The sequence below is a fragment of the Notothenia rossii genome (assembly GCF_949606895.1).
Source record: "Notothenia rossii genome assembly, chromosome: 2".
Lineage (NCBI taxonomy): Eukaryota > Metazoa > Chordata > Actinopteri > Perciformes > Nototheniidae > Notothenia > Notothenia rossii.
In genome coordinates, this window is record NC_136904.1 from 70,934,062 (window position 1) to 70,956,372 (window position 22,311).

A 22,311-nucleotide genomic window follows, 5' to 3' on the forward strand; every position below is an offset into this window, starting at 1 on the left:
GGTAGTCTTATTGTAAAGTGGTACCGAAATATTTACTGATAGAGGCATAGCGGCGTTGAACTTATCTTAATTATATTTGCACATCCCATTTAAACTTTCCAAAGTAATTACAATAACACAGGAGAAACCTTTTAGAATTGCACTTGGGAATGATATGATTCGCTGTTTAGGCTACTGTTATTTACGTCTCTGTCTTTAATGAGGCGGAATTATAATGCAGATTGAAATATTCATACCGGTTTCTTGGCATTTAGTAATCCCTTTTTATTTTATGAATGTGTTCATCCACTGTGTCCATTTTGATGATTTTGTATTGTGTAATTATTCTTTGTATTGTTTAGCTATCTTTTTGCCAGCGCTTCATCCAAATCCTCATGTGTCCCTCGTGGTTTGCCGCATCCTGATCCACCACAAACGCATCTGTCACACCAAACATCGTTTCCATAACAACCATTATTGAGACGGGCAACTGCAGTCTATACAGAGTGTCAATTAACTCAAAAGGGAAGGATGCACACGCCTATGGGTACACATACTGTCCATGCACATGTTGCAAATACACACTCAGAAATATCTCAATGACAGAATGGGTCACATTTACTTAACAGAAGATGTTATTATTCCACCAATTCAAACTGAAAGTATATGATTACTTACTCATTTCCATGTAGTTTAAATCACTCTTTTGGTTTCATCTCCCCATCACACACACACACACACACACACACACACACACACACACACACACACACACACACACACACACACACACACACACACACACACACACACACACACACACACACACACACACACACACACACACACACACACACACACACACACACACACACACACACACACACACACACACACACACACACACACACACACACACACACACACACACACACACACACACAGACTGATAGCATTGCATTACTTTCCGGGTAGAGTGTCAAGCTGCCTTATTCAAGTTAATAAGTGGAGTGTAATTCTGTGAGTCTGCAGGCCTAAATAAAGACGGCTCTCTCTGTGAATGTGCGATAGAGACACCATCTGCTGAGACAACAGCAAATTAGTTTATACTTTTTGACTGGGTTTTATCTTAAAAAATAATGATACGGAAACGGGGCTTAGGCTAAGGAATCCTTTGTGCAGCAACAGCTCATTAAAACGCATTCAAATGTTTGTTCAGGAAGCATCATTGGTCCGGATAAAAGTGTAATTATTAAGCGAGAAAATGACTGTGAATGACTATCGGAAGAAAAAAAACAGGTTGTGACTCTTGCAGGTGTGTAAGCTTTTTAAGAAGTTTGTTTAAAGTGAACCTATCATGCTATATTTGAATAATATAGTGTAGGACCATACCTATATAAGGCATATTTATACTTTTTATTTTTCAAAATACCAAACAGATCATGCATTTTAGCCATTCCTCATTTCGCTCAATTTAACACTTTCTTTGCATGGGCTGATTCTGTGAGAACAGCACCATCTACAGGCCTGGCATATGTACTACAGCGTTTCCAGCGCTTTCGAACGGCAATGTCCGTGGCTGTCTCCTCCTGATTGGTGGAGTTGGCCCAATAGCCGTAGGGCCACTTCTGTGACGTCATAGAAGTGTTCAAATCTGGATCAGTCTGTATCAGATCCGTTGCAGCCCCTTTTTAAGAGATTTGGGTATGGAGGAAAATAGAGAGGGTTGTGTTTTCTGACACTTGGTGAGTTCCCTGGAACACCGGACACATATTCATGTATAAAAGATGTACAAAAGTGCATTTTGCATGATAGGTCACCTTTAAGTTTTGGATGTTATTGGAGGATTTCTATTAACAAGTTTTAGGAAATGTAGGCTAAAGTATATGTTTTTTTCTATAATGATATCAGTTGCAGCATGAGCGTATTTTTTCTTTTCAATACAAGTATTTCTGTTCAGCAAAACATGAATTGTTACTTTAGACGTGCATTGAGGCTAAAACATCCAAATCACCGAGCTTCAACCATAGCTGAGGATCTTGGGCAATCAGTTCAGTGTGTATCGCCTACGTCTGTTTCCGGTGACTTTATTTTGAAATTCAGTTCCTGACGGATGGCAAAAAAGCCCGATATTATAGAATTAAACAAATAAACAAAAACAAGGATTATTGTGTGTTATTGGTGATTAAATAACAGTGTGTTATTTAGAAAAGAATAACAAATTAGAAGGAAAAAAAGATTTTAAAAATACAGATTTCAGTATTTTGAGGCTCTGCAGCCCCATTTCTTTTCCTCAGGGATGGCAAAAAAAGTCCGACATTATACAACTTAAAATAAAAACAATAATCGTGGCTTGATATTGAGTAAGAAGATTTTTTATGAACCCCACAGCTTCAGGTTTTCCAAGACCTGACCAGACAAAAAGACGTGTTGCAGGCACGAAACATACTACCAATAGAAATACATTGCTTTTAAAATTGTTCTGTGTGACACGAAAAAAAGGGGACAATCATGTTGGTGAACACGAATCAATAGATTACATGTCGTGACTATAACACGAAATGCCGTGAGACTGGGTTGGGTATTCAGCCCTCTTCCCGTGAGACACCACACGTTATCAGCGGGAATTTGACAAAAGGAAAAAGCAGTCGGGCAAGAGTGACATTCTCTTTACTAAGACCCCTTCCTACAAAGCGCTTTGTTACTTTGGTGTCTTTTTGTTTTTAGAATATTTTTTTTGTTTTCCTTGCATCTTTTTTATTGATTTGGTCTTCTTCATGGCATTCCCAGCACAGTTCCAGCCTACCTGAGCAGAGGTCTAATAATTCTCAATAAGGGAGCCTGGGTGAGTAACATTATTACTCAGTTTGAAAGCAAACCAAGGCCTAGTCCACCAAGTACACAGGTGTGTAAATGTATACTATGTGTTTTGTAAGAGCCCCTACAGGGTGAAGATTTACTGTTTTAAAAATACCTTAGTATGTTTGGAATAGGCATAGCTATGAGTGCATGTACTGTATGTACTTTTGTAGGATGTTTTTGAGAGACTGACAAATGCAAAGTCTTAAGATGAATCATTTGAAAGTCTCCAAATGGTAATTGTCCACAATTTCTCACACACCAAAAAAATATATACTCAGAATAAAATTTGCAGGCATAAAATTGCGGTGCATTTCATTTCATCATAAGCTTTCACAAAAACAAGATAAGCAAAGGATATTTTTGATTAGATTCATGAAGAGGAATACAGAGCGATAAATGTGTTTGTGCGTGTACAAACTAGAAACGTTCTTTGATGTTTCAGCACAAAGAGGAAGAAGTGGTGTGTTTGCTTGTTTTTTTTAAGACAGTGTTGTTGTCCTTGTCATGTTGTTGTGTCAAAATGCCCCTGTTAAAACTCAACACTTTGTTCCTCAAACTAATATGAGCTTGCACGAGTCTCAGAACAATACTCATACACAGATTTTACATATGCAAATGTGGTTGCACACACAACACAGATTTTAGTTTTATCCACAAGGGCCATATAGGAGTTTGGAGAAATGGTGGGAGAATTTACAGAAGATATGTGTTGCATTACTTACCATCGCACAACCTGAACTGTCTTTATGTCTCACTTTGTGACTGCCGCACAACAAGTCTTTGCTCTTCTGCAGTGTTTTTCTTTTTCACAAGAACTTAAATAAACGTTTTTCTGTTTTAGGGCTTTAGGGTTGTTAAGGGTTTGCTTGTGAATGTTGCTGCTGACCTGGAAGCAACTTAACAACATCTAATGTATTGTTAATGATTCAAATATGACTTCAATAATTTACATTTTCTCCAAGACTGCACCAAGTTATGGGACCTACTTGTCGTCAAATACATACTTGGCCCCCTTGTTTGGACCATGGCTAATTTCCGATCTCAACTACACATTTTTCAAGTTTGAGACAGCATCTTGCACAGTTTTGCAGTAACACAATCTTTCCAGAACTAGCCCAAAAATTAAAACGCCTGCCAAAGTACTAAAAACAGCTTCTGTAAATTGTTCCTTTTTCCGACTTACTACCCCCCCCCCCCCCCCCCCACTACGTTTGGTTCCTTCGCTCGGACCAAACCTATCTTCGAACTCAGCCTTCATTTAAATGTCAACGGAACACTCCAACTGTCATTTATTCCCTTAAAATCAAATTGCAATGTTCTGACTTACAGTTAAGAACAATGCAAATACCCAAACGTAACGTAACCTTGACATTTAAAGGCCCGTCCACACGGCGGCGTGCGTTGAAGCTTCATTGCTTCTGCCCATTCACTTTGAATGGGGTGAAGTCACGCTTTGCCGAAACTGCATTGTGGTTCCGTCGCTTCGCTTTGCTTGCGTTGCTCGCTTCAAAAGTTGAGCAAAGTTCAACTTGTGAAGCTTCGACGGAAGCGTCAGCCAATCAAACCGTGTGCTTGTGTGTCCGGGGCGGGAGATTCCTGCGATTGGTTGTTGGTCGAGCTTCAGACAAGCCCGCCGGCAAGCTTCAATGCACGCTGCAGTGTAGACGTACTGTTACAGGATGCCCAACCCTTTAATTTAACAAATTAATTTTGTTTGCAAGTTAAATCAATCAATCAATCAAATGTATTTATGTAGCCCAATATCAACATATTTACATTTGTCTCAGTGGACTTTACAGTTTGTACAGAATATTAATATGAGTACGACACCCTCTGTCCCTCACACCGGACAAGGAAAAACTTCCCACAGTTAATGGGGGGAAAATGGAAGAAACCTTAGGGAGAGCAATAGAGGAGGGATCCCTCTCCCAAGAAGGACAGACGTGCAATAGATGTACATAAAGTACACACAAAATATGAAAGGTACAAGGAATATGAGTGTTTAGTTGAGTCCCCTCTACATACTTGATGCATGTTTTATGTGATGTCTTTAATCAGAGGACAAAGCCAGCATTCAATATTTAATGAAAAAAATACCAACAAATGGACCAAAACACAGAGATAAACCCCCTTTCTGTTGGATGCAGACATGATCTTTTAGATGAACTCTGACTGCAATGGCCCAGCCATAAAAAGAGCAATGAAATTGTCAAAAGTGAATAATCATTTTAATTTAGTCAGCGTTTGTGTAATGGTGTGGAACACACTGAATAGGGCAGAATCAGCGGCATGAATAAAAATGATTGTCTTATTAAAAAAAATTCAATGTAAAGGCAATCACTACATTTTTACCAACCAATTCTGCCACACAATGCATGAAACGTCATTGACATTTAAAACTACAGCTTTAGCATGAAAATGCAAACGCATGCAAGTGGATAAAATACATGGGCGTAATTTCCACTGGGGACAGGGGGGACATGTCCCACCCACTTTTCAAAATCCCATTTGTGTCCCCCCCACTTTTTAAATGTGTTTATTATTTTTTTTTTAAGCAAGTGGTCATCGTCACGGAGGAGCGTCTGTGTGTGTGTGTGGCATGAGCGCATCTTGTGAGAGAGATAGAAAGAGAGAGAGAGAGACATAGAGAGTTACAGGGGCTGTTGTTAGCATTTGGTGTTAGCTCGGAGCAAACGGAGATTAGTAGCTGTTTCAACAATAAGGAGAGGGAGAGCTCTTTCCTGTCGGATTTTGAGAGACTGAGAGAGAGAGAAAAAGACTGAAAGAGAGAGAGTTACGGGGGTTGTTGTTAGCATCTGGTGCTAGCTTGGAGCTAACAGAGATTAGAAGCTGTTTCAACAATAAGGAGAGTGAGAGTCCTCTCCTATCGGACTGAGAGGGATAATGTCAGCTCAGGGAGGTAAAGGACTCTAATACCTCATTCACACCAACGGTGTTTCAGGGCCGGTTCGGAGCTGGAGCTTGAAAAGCACCGGGTTTTCCTCTTCACACCGCAGCGGAGCAGCCTCTTAGCTCCGGAATCCGGTTCATTTCGAGCACCAAAAAATTGTCCGGCCAGTGCAAAAGCACCACATACGTCATGCTTACGTCGAGGCGGGGGCAGGGGCAGGGGCGGGATCAACTCCTGAATAACGACAAAAAGCCGGCTTTTTATCCAGTTTGTACACAACGATGGAGAAACTTAACAAGCAGCAGTGGTCCACTGAAGATACCAGTTACCTAATGGGAATCTGGAGCAAAATCGGCCATTGTTGTTGTTGTCGGTGTCAGCTGTGAGGGGTTTCCGCACGGTTTGGCTTTATGAAGCAGGCACGCAAACGGTTACGTCATGACGCAAACGATGACGCAATGACGCAGCAACAGTCGGACTCTGGGCAGTGTGAAAAGAGCTGGAGCTAAACTGAAGAACCGGTTCTGAACCTGAAAAGCTCTAGCACGGAGCTTGAACCGGAGTTGCGTTGGTGTGAATGAGGTATGTGTTATCTCAGTAAAAGCTGTTGCTTTGGTAAAACTTTAAAAATATGTGTCAAGTGATTCCAAGCAATTCTAAGTTTAGTCAACTTTTGCATTTTTTGAGTTGGTGAAACGTACTTTTTTTTAGTTTTCCTCTACTCAAGAATGTGTTACTTTGCTAAAACTTAAAAAATATGTTAAGCGGTTCCAAGCAATTTTAAAAGTTTAGTCAACTTTTGCATTTTTTGAGTTGGTGAAACGTACTTTTTTTTTGTTTTCCTCTACTCAAGAATGTGTTACTTTGCTAACACTTAAAAAATATGTGTCAAGTGGTTCCAAGCAATTATAGGAGTTGGGTAAACTCACTAATGTGATTTTTTCTGCAAATAAAAATATGAGATGAGCCTACAATTAAAAGCCCAGATATTAAGTGTAACCAATGCAAATAACAATCTGCTAAGAACCACACGAGAATAAAGTAAATTATAAAACACAATTGAGTTGCCGGAACCTATATACGACAAACTCTTCCTGATTTCAATCCAACCCTTTAAATATTTGATAGCATTGAAATATTGCAGATTAAAAAAATTAATTAAAAAAGGGAAAGTTATGGACATGTTAATACATTTTATTAAAATGTTATTATTTCAAAACAGTTGTCATAAAAGAGTAACACGTTTGTTTAAAAGCACAACACATTAACATACATGGAGACACATGGTTATTACTTGATGGTTATAACTGCATCTGGCTCTTGGGCAGCGTATAACTTCATGCTGTGCATCACGAGATTGTTGCACTTCGACCTCTGCTGTTCCCTGTAAATACAAACAAAACACTAATTTGAGTACAAATCAGGACACACCATGTGTTTTCCTCAAAACAAAAATCTAATTCGTCTTGAAAACATAACGAGACTGTTTACATTAGCTGTTAACAGACGGTAACAGAGGTGCTATTCACATGCATTACAAGGGGTTTAAGCCATCAAAAAAAGGCTGATTTGCAAGAAAATGAACCACATAGTCATGATATTGAAATAGTTGATAAATGTCCAACTACTTATTTTTAACCCCACCTCATGCACAGAGATGTATATAAAGTGGCACATGGGTCCAGAATAAAAATAACAGACGATTATTTCAACTTTTATCCTGATAAGTGAGAGCGCAGGCCAGTCTACATGAATGCAGGGCAAGGCACGTTTCTGTCCAAAGGTTCCATGATGGAGTCGATAATGTTTTAAAATACCACTTTGAGTGGTGACATGCTGCATGGTTACATCTCCATCCCATCTGTGATTCAAAAAATAGAAATGGGTACGTTTACCTGATGCACGTTACATTAGTATGTAAACATAACACATCTTGAATTAACCTCTGAAATAATAACTAGTCTGACACACTCAAGGGCTTACCTGATGTGAACCTGAAGTCCATAGCAGGAGGCAAAATGTCTTCAAGAGGAGGTGGGTCTGTTTTCTGGTGAGTCAAATAAAAGAACAAAATAGTTACATGACAACAATGTAACAATCATTTCAGTAGAATTCATTAAAACATATTTAATTCAATTAATGGTATCAAACATTAAAATACAAGTATCATTTAAAACAGTAGGCTATTGTATTTATATACATTTATAAGGATGGCATTTATTAAGGATGGTATTGTTAGATACCAATACAATTCCTTGATTCTCTACACAGCAGATCCTAATTACTTCAATATACACTCCTTTATCTCGTTTGCATACTGTCTAATATCTACTTTATGTTGTCATCTCCTTAATACAACTGTATTTATTGATATTTCTCGCTAAAGACTGCATTTTACTGCACTACATTGAACACATCTTGCTGACGTTATAAAAGCATCCTCGCCCAATCCACACTTTTACTGAATTGCGCCTGAATGCACCTTAACTGAAGTTACCTCCGTCACTTTCTACTGAGAGCTAACGTTAACTCTCTCTGCAGATTCCAACATGGATGTGCATCTATAGCGTTGCATAAGCATGAGACATATAGTTTGCACTTAATTTTGTATAATAACAACTCGATGCTGTAACTGCACACTATGAGTTTAAATTGGGTACACTAAGATTTTAGAAAGATAATTGATTGCTCACAGTAAAATAAACGGCGAAATACATACAGAGGAATTAATATCAAATAGGTGCATTAGTAACTTACTCTTACATAACTATGGAGGACGGAACATGACTTAAGTATAAATAAATAAATAAATGTGTAAATAAATGTATGAAGAAATACAGGAATAAATAAATACGTAAATAAATACAGGAATAAATAAATACAGGAATAAATAAATGAGGAAATAAATACAGAAATAAATAAATGTTGAAATGAATTCACAAATAAATAAATAAATGCATAAATAAATATGGAAATAAATACACCAATGTGTAAATAAATAAATAAAAGTCGAAAATAAAACAGAACATACGTTATTATATACCTTTCATTTATTTTTACATTTACGTGACATACATTTATTTATTTATGTGTCCGTATGCTAATGAGGTGGGCGGTCCTAACCTCAGTCTGAAGCAGGATTCGCCAATTGTTGGAGCCAGGCAGAAGCAATACATTTGTGGCAAGTCACATCTGTACATTCTGTGTACAGTGTACACCCACGGCAACTCGCTAATAATGGCTTCGGCTGGAAGGGCGCTGGCAGACCTTCTGCGAGATGCGGCTAACCAGCTCGAAAACTGTAAGTGACTCATGTTTAGGTCTAGTGCAGGGGTCGGCAACCCGCCACGGGCCGCATGCGGCCCTTTAAACCCTCTGCTCTGGCTCCCTTGAGTTTAGACAAAAATAAGAAGGAAATAAAATAAAAGTATTTGTAGGACTATTTATATTTTTGTTGCATGGTTGAAAATGTTTCATATCTTGTATTTTGAGGTGATACTGTGACACATAAATAAAAAACAAAACGGTTTTAATTAGATCAACTAAAATATGCGTCACATCCTGCTACGGTCCCGCGAGAGCGCCTTTTCTTGGAGGCGAATAACCTGACCCCCGGCTCGATGAGCGAACTATGGATACATCAAAGAAAAGTATCGGAGGAACACAGGATTTAATTCTGTGTGGACAGAGTTATATGCTTTCACAGCAAACGATGCTGGTTTACCGGTATGTTTGATATGTAGAGAGAAGTTGTCAAAGGTGCTGCAGCCTTTACGCATCGAGGAACAACACGGGAGAGGAAGACAGCTGACGATCTTCAGTCATAATTCAATGGGGTATGTCATTTATTTCAGAAAACACTTTTTGTTATATTCCATGGAATGCTCTTAACGTCCCGATAGCAATGAATATATTAAATGCTTTGACAATAAATACATACTAAAATTAATCTCTGGAAGCCGTAGCGCTGTAATAAGCACGACCAATCATTTTAGCCGGCCCGGCTAAAATAACTGGATGACCTAACTGCCTGCCAGCCTTCGATCTGTGCACAAACTTATCTCGTGCCCTCATTGATGATGCACGTTCGTGTATGTTGGAGGAGGGGCTCTGTAAAAAAGTCTGAAGGAAGAGGCATATTTTTTCCGGTTGTGTATTTTCAAATTCTAGCGCACTCAAGCTGGTTTCTCCATTCTTACCTACCCTACCTTTAACTCTTTTTAGGGTGCAGCTATATGTTTTATTTATTTCAAAGTGGGCCCATTTTAATATTTGTTTTCCTTCAAATGTGCAGAGGACTCCCCAAGTGCTGTGTTTCATTTATTTTAAGGTAGGCCTGTGTATTATTTTTTAATTCTCCTTATTGGAGTTCTTTGTTTCTTATTAGAGGTTAACAGTTTTATATAATGTTGTAAATAGCCTAATAAATGCAAAAAAAAATGTATTTTTTGTCTGACATAACAATAAATACAATTTTATTAGCTATGAAATATGTTTTGCGGCTCCAGACAAAAAAATGTTTTGGAAAAAGGAGCAAAATTGTTATTTTGGTCAAAAAGGTTGCAGACCCCTGGTCTAGTGTAAGACTGATATGACAATGTAAAAAAACTGATCTGTGTGTTAAAATGCCAATGTACAGTTTTGTAACCAATGTGGCGCTATGTTATGTTTTGTGCAGCACCAAGGACCGCTAACGCGCCAGTTTCGTCTCCTCCTCATCCGTTACATAACGGGACTCCCAGACACCCAGTGGACGGTAGGTCTTTGCATCAAACTATTTGTAATGCAAATCCGATCAGTGTACTAAGTTTATATCGCCAATGACAAGTTATTTGATTCAGTTTCTGTCCACCAGCTTGAAGGGATCATTATATGTATAGTGTGTGATGCTAATGCTAACCAACATTTCCCCCCTGGATTCTCGTTGAATCATTATTTCCTTGCACTCAATATTGCTTATCTTCTTAACTTAATCCTAGTCGAAGTTTCAAGACTGTTTGGCCCCTACATGGGAGGGAGGAGGACGGCAGGGCGGTAAACCCTTTCTGGTCCTGCACACCTGAATTCTTATACCCATTTATTCTGTTGCCTTGAGGACAAGAATGCAGCCTTAGTCCCCAACCGATACGCCAAAGAAAGACTCGCTGCTGCTGGTTTAGGGGAAAAACGGCTCACATTTAAAGGTCTGTCAGTCATTAGAATGACGATTATCAAACTGCTCTTTCCTTTTCTGTGTATATTTTATGGTAAATGTACATTTGTGATATATAAATATATTGAGTTACCCTTACAATCATAACATTATCTTTATGTTAGATCTCTTATGTGTATCATCTATTTCTAGGCAGCCATACAGATTCAAATGAATTCCTCGAGTTCTTGATGGATGCCTATCCAAAACTGCGGAACGGTGGCGGTTTCGAGTTGCTAAAAATATCTGGCACTACGAGAAGTCGCCACTTGATTTTGATCCCCTGTCCCAACAAGGGTTACTATGTCAGATATTTGAAGGACCCTCAGACCCAGATTGGCCATGCTACAGTTTTCATTAGACCAATGCAAAGAACCCTGAATTTGGACCCTGTAAGTTCCTCAATTCTATAGTGGTGTAACAATTAAACATTAAAAGTAGAATCTGTGAATTACAGTAACATAATTGTTCGCTTGTGATGTAGTTTAAAACTATTTTGTTTACAGGCATGTCGATCAGAAGGCGACAACGTGTTAATTGGACCAAATCAGAAATGTGTCGTCTGTGGAGAGGAGTTCCCCTTTTCAAGAATCAAGGATCACAGCAATAACTGCATGAGGTATTACTCTCTACAGAACTAAACATCAAATTCGTCAGTCACACTGCAACTGCATGTGTAGACACACAATAACCAATAAGCATAAGGCTGTGGGATGCTGCAAATGGATGTAAAATATTTTGACATATCAGCATATCTGAGGTTTTATAATTATGGGGCCAGATATTAGTACTTTTTGTTCCAACAATCCCTCTGTAACGCCATATTCTACTGTCCTCTAATACATTTAAATATGAAAGATATACATTCTGGATGTTGGTTTGGAGGAAAACTAACATTTGGTTTACTTGTCATTCTATTTATATGCCCATCTTTTTCTAAAGTGCGATATGTAATGTAAAGTAGACCGAGTAACAGAAATGACCTATTTTTACACTAGACCAGGGATACTCAACCCGCGGCTCGCGAGCCGCATGCGGCTCTTTTAAGACTAAATGCGGCTCTTTTAAGTCCCACTTAAAAAAAAAAAAAAATCTTTGAAAAACGAAAAACAAAGTCAGAAGAATTCATCAACATTTCATTATCACTCACAAGTCACACATCAGTCGTCGCCCCTCCCCCTCTGAATAGCCAATCAAATATTATGTCAGGTTTCGCGCTCTGATTGTTTCGCGCGAGATAATTGCTACGTCACACTGGGAAAACTATACGGCACTATGCAAAAATGGCTACGACTAAATGGAAATATGAAGAGGAATATCGAACATTTAAAGAGGACTGGGAACTGGAGTTTTTCTTCGTCTCCACCGGTTCGGGAAAATGCACCTGCCTGCTTTGTGACAACATCATTTCACAATTTAAAAGGTCCAATTTGCAGCGCCATCACGACACAAAACACCCGAAGTTTAGTACCGACTTTCCGAAAGGTGGAGAGCTGAGGGCGGAAAAGCTGGCTAGACTCAAACAGAACCGAACTGCTCAAAAAAACTTTTTCCACACTAATACGAGTGAAAGAGCGACAGAGGCATCCTACAAAATCACACATGAACTGATGAAAAAGATGAAGCCATATACTGATGGAGAAATGGTGAAGGACTGCATACTGCTGGCTTGTTCAACGTTGTTTCCTGAGAAAAAAGACCTGGAACGAGAGGCCAAAAAAATGCAACTGTCGGATTCTACTGTAGCTAGGAGGGCATCAGACATTTCAGAGAACATTGCACATACTCTTAAGGACAAACTGTCATCCGCTGAGTTTGTCAGCCTTGCAATGGACGAAAGCTTGGATGTCAATGACACGCCACAATTACTAATCTTTATCCGGGCGGTCAACAGTAAGCTTGACATTACAGAGGAACTGCTTGACATGGTTTCACTGAAAAATGGAACAACGGGCATTGAAATAAAAAACGCTGTGCTGGAAACATTACAGAAGTTTAACATTGGCCCAGAAAAAATCACAGCATTCACGACAGATGGCGCACCGGCGATGCTTGGTAAGAGGAACGGAGCCGTGGCCTTGCTGAAAGAGACGCTTAAAAACGGCGGGGTTGCTGCTGAGGGTATTTTCTCATACCATTGTATTGTGCATCAACAAGCCTTGTTTGCTAAGTTCAAATGTCTGAATGAAGTGATGACAAATGTAATCGAAGTGGTTAATTATATCAGGGCCCGTGCAAGAAACCACTTAAATTTTAAACTGCTGTGTGAGGAGTTTGACACTCACTATGGAGATTTGGTGTTACACACCGAGATCAGATGGCTGTCTAAAGGACGTATGCTTGCACATTTAATGGACTTGATTGAACCCCTGAAAGCCTTCATTGTCGGCCAAGGGGAGACTTCCCGATTTTCCTTTTTGGATGATAAAGAGTGGGTGCTGTCTGTTGCGTTCCTGTGTGACATTACGCAGCACTTGAACGAACTTAATCTCAAGATGCAGGGAAGAAACAAGACCGTGTATGAGCTCTACACGGCTGTCAAAGTATTTTCTGACAAACTGGATGTACTCGACCAAAGTGTCCGTGGTTCTGATTACCGTTTCTTCCCCACCGTGCAGAAAGTGATGGCGAGGCATGCAGACGCTCTCCTGACCTGTCAATCTCAATTCTGTGAGGTGCTAACTGAGCTCAAGCAAAACTACACATCCAGATTCCACGACTTCAAGGACCATAGCAATATTTTTCTACTTGTGAAAAACCCATTCCTGATTGAAGTCAATGAAATGAAGCAAATAAGCGACCAGCTCGGACTTGTGCAGCTTCAAATGGAGTTCGTGGAGTTAAAGAGCTCAGATGAACTTCAGCGTCAATTTCGGATTACAGATGTCGTGGACTTTTGGAAACTGGTGGGGCATCTACCAAATATCTCCAGACTGGCAAGACGCATCATCTCAATGTTTCCGTCCACATACCGGTGTGAAGCAGCATTCTCTGCGCTCACAAAAATAAAATGTCGCAACCGAAACAGATTGAGTCTGCAGCACACAACAGAGGCCCTCCGGATCGCCGTTTCCAGCGCAGAGCCCGACTTCAAATCACTTGTGCGGCAGAAGGAGTGTCAGAAATCACATTGAGTGTGAAGTAAGGTCAACATTACTCTTCTGACAACCCCTGCTGTGTATAATCTGCTGTTATATGGACTGTGATTATCAGTAAACATGCTGTCTGTTATCTGTTGTTTTGTGTGTTTTGTGGTTGCAGTGAAAATAAGAAATCACAGTTATTGCACTGTACATTATGCTTTTCATTCTTAAGTAACATATTACTATTATCCATATTCTCAAATGCATAAAGGTTTCAGGGAGGAAAGGAGCGTTTTTGGATTGTGGCTCTTGCAAAAATATTTTTTCGTCAATGTGGCTCCTGATTAGGACAAGGTTGAGTACCACTGCACTAGACCATCACAGAGCAGCGGTGAGGTGCAGATTGAGTCTGAAAGGGCCTCCGGAAGTCAAGTTAGATTTGAAAGCACGTTCACAGGAGCACAGGGAAATGAGACAACAAGGGCCAGGAACACAAGACACTCGGTGCCACCTCAGGAAATGTTGCCTTCTCCTGAGGTAGTTGACATCGATCCCACTGAGGAAAGTGGCTTCTCTGGTGTCTAAGTTCCTTTATTAAGTACATCATGTATTGCAATAAGTTGTTGCTCTCTACATTTCACTTGATCCAATATTAATTTGGAAACCTTTTAAACTATTTTTAGATTGGAAAATAGCGCCAGATCCCACAGAGGCAGCAAAGATGTTTAAAGAAGACATTTTAAGCCAGCATGCAACTGGAAAATCCTTGTGTCTTACTATGGATCTTGGAGACAGTGCAGAGGAAAGGGAAAGAGCAGTCCTTACTTTTTATAAGAAGGCAAATGTTGAGTGGGCGTGCCCCTTGACATGCACACTTAAGGCTAATTCGGTTACAAACAAAACCTAAGATAAAGAAATGAACAAACCATATTCTCGTTAAACTGATGTCTGTAGTGTGTGTTTACATTTTTCAGGAGATCCAGCCATTGGTGATGGTGTGACTCTACATTTCTTTGGAACGATCATGTCAAAACTTCAGGCTGGTTTTGAGATGAAGTTTGGTAAGTAAATATTTACTATGGCTGATCGCTGGGTCTCAGCCACTAAGTTATGTGTGTTTTTGTACCAGTTCCAGGCTGAAAACAGATCTGTCCCTTAACCCCAGAAAACAAAACGTATTCCTAAAACCTGATGTGATTGTAGCTGCTGTGAACATGTAGGTTTCTACAGGATCAACCAGTATCCAGTGGCTAATGCTAATGCTTTGTGATAGTTGAATATCTATGTCCTTTACTTTACTATCAATTTACTTTGACTGTTTTCCTATATTTGAAGTGCCTGGAGGAACTCTTCTTTTTGAAGGAGAACAAGATCATCTGATTCCCTCCACTTCTCATCTCCTTTTGGAGAGTGACTTCTTTGTTGTTGCTGGCCGAATGATTGGACATTCATTCCTCCATGATGGGCCATGCCTAGGAGGACTGAGCCCAGCTATCCTGCATGTGCTCTTTGGTGGATCCCCGGAAGAAGCCACAATAGATATTAAGGACTGTGTTGACCTTGATATCCGTGAGACAATCAAGTTGGTATGTTCAATTTTTTTCTAACATATTTTATTATTCAACCTTTGGATATTATTTATTTAGCTGATCTACTTTCAGATACTGTTAACACCATGTGGCTACGCTTTGCACCAGCAGGGGTTACTGAAGCATTATTAAACACCATACACTGATATATTAATTATCATTAGAACACTTACAGATGTCCTCCTTTACGATGTTTTTTTGACAAAACATAGCTTTTATAGGTTACCAACTACTAACATGCTGATTATAAGTTAAACTTCTTATGTTGTATCAAAGTTGAATGTTTATACAAGTATTGAGAAATTAACGATTCTTATCAAATTCATTTTACTTGCCATTATTAGCTGGAGGGAACAGCAGACTTATCATCAGAAGAAAAAAACCTCATCAATGAGTTGGCACTCTCCTGGGATTTGCCTCTAGTCACATGTGACAACAGGAGATGGCTATTTGATAAACTGATCCTCCATGCTGTGAGTATTCTGTACTTAACAGGTCATATGAATCAGACCGACTAATCACAGTTTAAGTTTTGAAGTAGGACCTAATTTTGGCATATCACATTTTAGCTTTTTTGTTAAATACATATTTCGGATGTTAATACGTGTATTAAAACATGCTTATTGGGCTATTAGATAAATCAGGTTGCTTTGCTTTTCTACTGTGATGCAAATATTGTGCAGGTCCTTGGAAGAACCTCCAGACAAGTCAAGCAGTTACGAAGGGGTTTAAAAGAGACACTGATCTGGCCTCTGCTAACGGAGAAGAAAGACACGATTCCCCTTCTCTTTCCAAGAGCATCTGATTTGCAGTGCACACCACGGGTAAGTGATCTCATGCTGCTCAGTCAAATCCTTCCTCCTAACTCACAGGAGTTAGAAATTGGGTTTATTTACTACTCTCAGACCTCCATTGCTTTAACCCTCCGGTAGCACTGTGGACGTTTTTGTCCATATGGGTCATTTTTCACTTTTCATTTTGCAATAACTTTGGTTGTGTTGGTGCAAATGTCCTGATTTTTTGTAACAAGGCTAATGTCTCGATCTATTTTGGAATTCCAATTTCAATTTTTCAAATCGGTCTTTAATTCACTGTGTAACAAATCGACTACGCAAATTAGTCATTCGAGACAAAAATGTCCCCTGCAAAAGACTTTGATAAAAACATTATATTAAAAGGTTTTTTTCACAAAGTTTTTGGGTTCAATCTTTAAAGCAACTTCCGCCCTAATAGAAAATAAAAAAGATGTAATCATTTTCAGGATTTTAACCCTTTAAATGCCATTTTGAAAACATGAAACCGCTGTTTTTTTTCATGATGAAAACAGAGAAAATTAGTTATTTTCCAAAAAATACATATGTGGTGACTGGCTCTTTTTTTTTATAACAGTCTTGGATATGTCAAAGATAAGCAACAAAATTGATTTTTTTGCATTATCAGTTTTTGCACAAAATCAGATTGCACAAAAAAGTTACATATTATTCATTCGGGACAAAAATGTCCACTTCCAAAAACTGCTCTAAAATGACAACAGATTAATATTTTTTTTAACTTTTGGGGGTTAAATCTTTCAATCAACATCAGTACAGATCAAAAATACCAAATGTTAAATTATGTTAAGGATTTTAACCCTTGAACTGCCAGTTTGAAAACATGAATTTGCGTTTTCTATGAAAAACATGCAAAAAAAGGCAGTTATTTTCCATATAATGAATGTTGAGGGGGTCGGCTTTTTTTAATTTTTATCACAGTCTTGGATATGTCAAAGATTAGCAACAACCTTTATTTTGGTGGATTATTAGTTTTTGCACAGAATCAGATTAAACAAAAAAACTCACACATTTGCCACTCGTGTCCCATCCACTCCCATTATAACCACATCTTTTGATCTCTCCGCCATACCGGTATAAAATCATGCATTTTGTAATGTCAGGGTTTTATATTGGAGGAAAATACTTCAATCTGTCCTTTTTATTCTATATCACCAGATGTGACATTTTACCATTGAATTACATGCTTGTCATTTCTTGGTTTCTTTGCCTGTTGTATAATGGGGCCCTGACAGCCATTGGAATACATGTATGCAACTAATATGATGTAGGGGTGTTGGTATGGATGTGGAAGAGTGGTATCAGCTGAGAAGTGTGTGTGTGTGTGTGTGTGTGTGTGTGTGTGTGTGTGTGTGTGTGTGTGTGTGTGTGTGTGTGTGTGTGTGTGTGTGTGTGTGTGTGTGTGTGTGTGTGTGTGTGTGTGTGTGTGTGTGTGTGTGTGTGTGTGTGTGTGTGTGTGTGTGTGTGTGTGTTTGGATGTACAGTGTGTGTGTACAGAGACAACAATATATAGTAGATTTGGTTTACAGCAAGTCGCAGTTTTCGCCTCATATCTTTCTTTCTTTTTCTCTCACTCCTTCATTCCCAAACTCATATACACTCGTACATATTAAACCTCCTTATACTTTGTGTGTGTGTGAGTGATTGTGTGTGAGAATGAGACAGGACTAAGTGTGCTCTCATTGCGTTTTGTTTTTCATTTGTGCTGTTTCATGTGTCTTTGAGGTAAACAGATGTACGGTCTTGACCCGGCTTGACCTCGATGTTTTGAATGGTTTGGAACTTCAAAGTCCTTTGATAATGTCTCTTTAGCAAAGAGACATACACAGCCATACATACAGTCCTTGAAGTAAATAAAAACACCTGGCTGCAAAGCCAAAGCTTCAAATATGTATAGTTTGGCTGGATGGTCATTTCATTCCTGTGATACGCAACAAGCAGTAAGATGAAGAGGAGCTTCTCTGTGGGACAAGAGGTCTCATGCAGCCCGTAACTTCAGCTGCAGGACTCATCCTCTGAAACAGAAACACCCTGAGAAGGAGAATCTGGTGTGGATCTGAACTGTGCTTGAAAGGAGTCAGCACAAGGATAAAACACTGTTTTGCCAAACATGAGAAGGAGAATCTAATGTGGAGTTTGCAGTGGAGTCTGATCTTTCTTCGTCCGACCCTTCCCCTGAAAGTGGAGAGGACACAGAGGATCCCATCCCGTAGCTGCGCTACATGCCTCTGCACTATCCTATCCGGAGGATCGTGTCCATCATGGGTGGACATCAAAACATTTTCAAATCTGGTTTCCCTCTCACGAGGAAACGCCGCGCTACATTCCTGCTGCCAGAGGTTTGGTTTCAGGGCCCACACGTTATGCCATCACGAGTTGCATAAATAAGAATTCATGACGTGGAATCCTTCTTTGATTTATTCTTTACCCCTGAGATCATCAGCAGTATTGTCGACATGACACACCTGCATGGGGGACGTTCAGTGGCAAACTGGAGGAATGTTGATGCCACAGATGTTTGAGCAAACATTAGATAGGATAGTGCAGAGGAATGTAGCGCAGCTACGGGATGGGATCCTCTGTGTCCTCTCCACTTTATGGGGAAGGGTCAGACGAAGAACGATCAGACTCCACCACAAACATCTGATTATTTCTCTAAGCATGGCTTCACCTGGCGGCGCAACGAATATTCTTGTTACTCCTGGGGCAATCTCTGGTGCTATCATCCCTTTTGTGGTGTGATTGAGGAGGGGATCACTAAGCACTTTAGTGACCATCAGGCTTTTTCCATCTAAAAGGTTTTGTAGTCCTTCATACATCTCAACCTCATCACCACCGTGTTGTTCCTCAGCATTTCCTCTGCAGCTCCTCAACATCCTCAACCTCCTCAGCAAAGGACCTCATCGATTCCTCTGTATCAACATAGGATTCGGGGCAGAATTGTTCCTTCTTCTCTGCCCCCATCCGATAAATGAACTGTTTGGCAAAACAGTGTTTTGTCCTTGTGCTGACTCCTTTCAAGCACAGTTCAGATCCACAGTCCTGTCTCATTCTCACACACAATCACTCACACATACACACACAAGGTATAAGGAGGTTTAATATGTACGAGTGTGTATGAGTTTGGGAATGAGGGAGTGAGAGAAAAAGAGAGAGAGAAAGAAAGATATGAGGCGAAAACTGCGACTTGCTGTAAACCAAATCTACTGTATATTGTTGTCTCTACACACACACTCACACACACACACACACACACACACACACACACACACACACACACACACACACACACACACACACACACACACACACACACACACACACACACACACACACACACACACACACACACACACACACACACACACACACACACACACACACACACACACACACTTCTCAGCTGATACCACTCTTCCACATCCATACCAACACACCTACATCATATTAGTTGCATACATGTATTCCAATGGCTGTCAGGGCCCCATTATACAACAGGCAAAGAAACCAAGAAATGACAAGCATGTAATTCAATGGTAAAATGTCACATCTGGTGATATATAATAAAAAGGACAAATTGAACTATGTTCCTCCAATATAAAACCCTGACATTACAAAATGCATGATTTTATACCGGTATGGCGGAGAGATCAAAAGATGTGGTTATAATGGGAGTGGATGGGACACGAGTGGCAAATGTGTGAGTTTTTTTGTTTAATCTGATTCTGTGCAAAAACTAATAATCCACCAAAATAAATGTTGTTGCTAATCTTTGACATATCCAAGACTGTGATAAAAAAAAAAAAGCCGACCCCCCCAACATTCATTATATGGAAAATAACTGCCTTTTCTTTGCATGTTTTTCATAGAAAACGCAAATTCATGTTTTCAAACTGGCAGTTCAAGGGTTAAAATCCTGAACATAATTTAATATTTGATATTTTTTATCAGTACTGAAGTTGATTGAAAGATTTAACCCCAAAAAGTCTTTAAAAATATTAATCTGTTGTCATTTTAGAGCATTTTTTGGAAGTGGACATTTTTGTCCCGAATGAATAATATGTAACTTTTTTGTGCAATCTGATTTTGTGCAAAAACTGATAATGCAAAAAAATCAATTTTGTTGCTTATCTTTGACATATCCAAGACTGTTATAAAAAAAAAAAGAGCCAGTCACCAGATATGTATTTTTTGGAAAATAACTAATTTTCTCTGTTTTCATCATGAAAAAAACAGCGGTTTCATGTTTTCAAAATGGCATTTAAAGGGTTAAAATCCTGAAAATGATTACATTTTTGTTATTTTCTATTAGGGCGGAAGTTGCTTTAAAGATTGAACCCAAAAAAGTTGTGAAAAAAACCTTTTAATATAATGTTTTTATCAAAGTCTTTTGCCGTGGACATTTTTGTCTCGAATGACTAATTAGCGTAGTCCAATCGAATGATACCGGAGGGTTAAGTTTATTATAACAAACATTCACCCACGCAAACATATTTTTAAATGAAATTATGCTACTTGCTCCTTAAAAGGAGCTAAACCAATAGAAAAACGGTATCTTTAGACTACTCTGCTACACAGCAAAACCTGCAGTTTCTTGTATGGTCTGTTTATTATTGTGCTTTCACTGGGCTCCTTTCAAAACTAAATCTGTCAGATGGTCTTGGAGAAGATAAACTGGCCCACACAGGATGAGGATGAAGACAGTGAAGTCTCTTTGGAGGATTCCTGCGCACATTTATTGAGATGGGTAAAACAACGTCTTCAACGTTTGTTTACTGAAAGTTTGTCATTATTATAACGAAAGCTGCGCTTCCTCTGTTTTTATGTTTAACCGTGGATTTTCAGCTACAGTAACAATCCAAGGCGTAACTTAAGTAACATTATTGTTATTTAACTATTAACTGAAAGCAATTATAATAAAATCAATGTATTCTCTGTTTTATAAAGCATCTCCCCATATCCTTGGGAAACTTGTGCAGTTCTGGATAGGATGGAATGTGCTTCCTAGACATGACCTGGATGTGACTGTGGTGGAGAGCAACTTCCCCAGCTCTTCCACATGCTTTCACCAGCTGAAACTTCCAGGACATTACAAAGAGTACTGTACGTTTGAAAGGGACATTCTTGCTGCTATTTGGAGCACTGAAACTGGGTTCGGAATGGTCTGAAGAGACGGACACACCTTAGTACTTGTGTAAGATTTGTTGTCTTTTGTTTGGTCGGCCAAAAATGTATGTTTTCAGAGAGGAAAAAAAAAACTCAGTTAATGCCTACTCCGGCCAGTTTGTGTAAGCCTGAAAATATATAAAGATAAACATGCTTTCCTTGTTATTGCACATAACAAGGAAAGCATGGTTATCTTTATATATTTTCAAAGTTTTAAATTGATATTGGTTACAAAATGTTCATTAACTGTAACAAATGTATATTGCTTGATGCATTACAGTAAGTGTTGATTCACAAGCATATGGTTCAGTGCAACAAATGTTTAAAATGACTACTGAACGTAATTTCATTACCATTACATTTTTTATTGTATTAAAATTCAAATATACTGAATCTTGGTACCAGCGTCTTCATGTAACTCAGTCAAATATTGCCTCCTAGTCGAAACTTTAAAAGACTACATTTCCCACAGCAACAGCCTTTTTATACACACACATTTACTGTAGCATTTCAGTCAATAAGCTAACAGTTTGTACATAGACATTCCACACATTGGACAGAGGGCCATCAGGGTCTCGAAGTCTTTCCACTTCCTGGTCAGTCAGTGAACGTTGCAGCTGAACTTCAGGGACCACAACATGAGGCTGGCGATGAGCACATGGTCCAGTCCAGTCAACTCCAAACTCAATGTCAACCTGTA

General features: G+C 39.2%; 1 protein-coding gene across 10 annotated transcripts in view; it reads left to right on the forward strand.

Moving 5' to 3' along the window:
• LOC307028898 (G2/M phase-specific E3 ubiquitin-protein ligase-like) overlaps window positions 1-22,004 on the forward strand; it is a 31,479-nt gene extending 9,475 nt beyond the window's left edge. For 2 of the 10 annotated variants that reach the window (XM_079664301.1, XM_079664293.1), the window contains 9 exons: window positions 10,431-10,508; window positions 10,848-10,935; window positions 11,097-11,335; window positions 11,450-11,562; window positions 15,001-15,087; window positions 15,362-15,612; window positions 15,960-16,088; window positions 16,299-16,439; window positions 21,393-22,004. In XM_079664301.1, coding sequence (XP_079520427.1) covers window positions 10,431-10,508; window positions 10,848-10,935; window positions 11,097-11,335; window positions 11,450-11,562; window positions 15,001-15,019 — 537 coding nt within the window. In that variant the 3' untranslated portion in view covers window positions 15,020-15,087; window positions 15,362-15,612; window positions 15,960-16,088; window positions 16,299-16,439; window positions 21,393-22,004. Of the gene's footprint in view, window positions 1-8,699; window positions 9,589-10,046; window positions 10,083-10,430; window positions 10,509-10,847; window positions 10,936-11,096; window positions 11,336-11,449; window positions 11,563-15,000; window positions 15,088-15,361; window positions 15,613-15,959; window positions 16,089-16,298; window positions 16,440-21,099; window positions 21,193-21,392 lie in introns of those variants that run through there. The other 8 variants (XM_079664299.1, XM_079664300.1, XM_079664296.1 and 5 more) reach the window with 8 other exon arrangements.
• The last annotated feature ends 307 nt before the right edge of the window (window positions 22,005-22,311 follow it).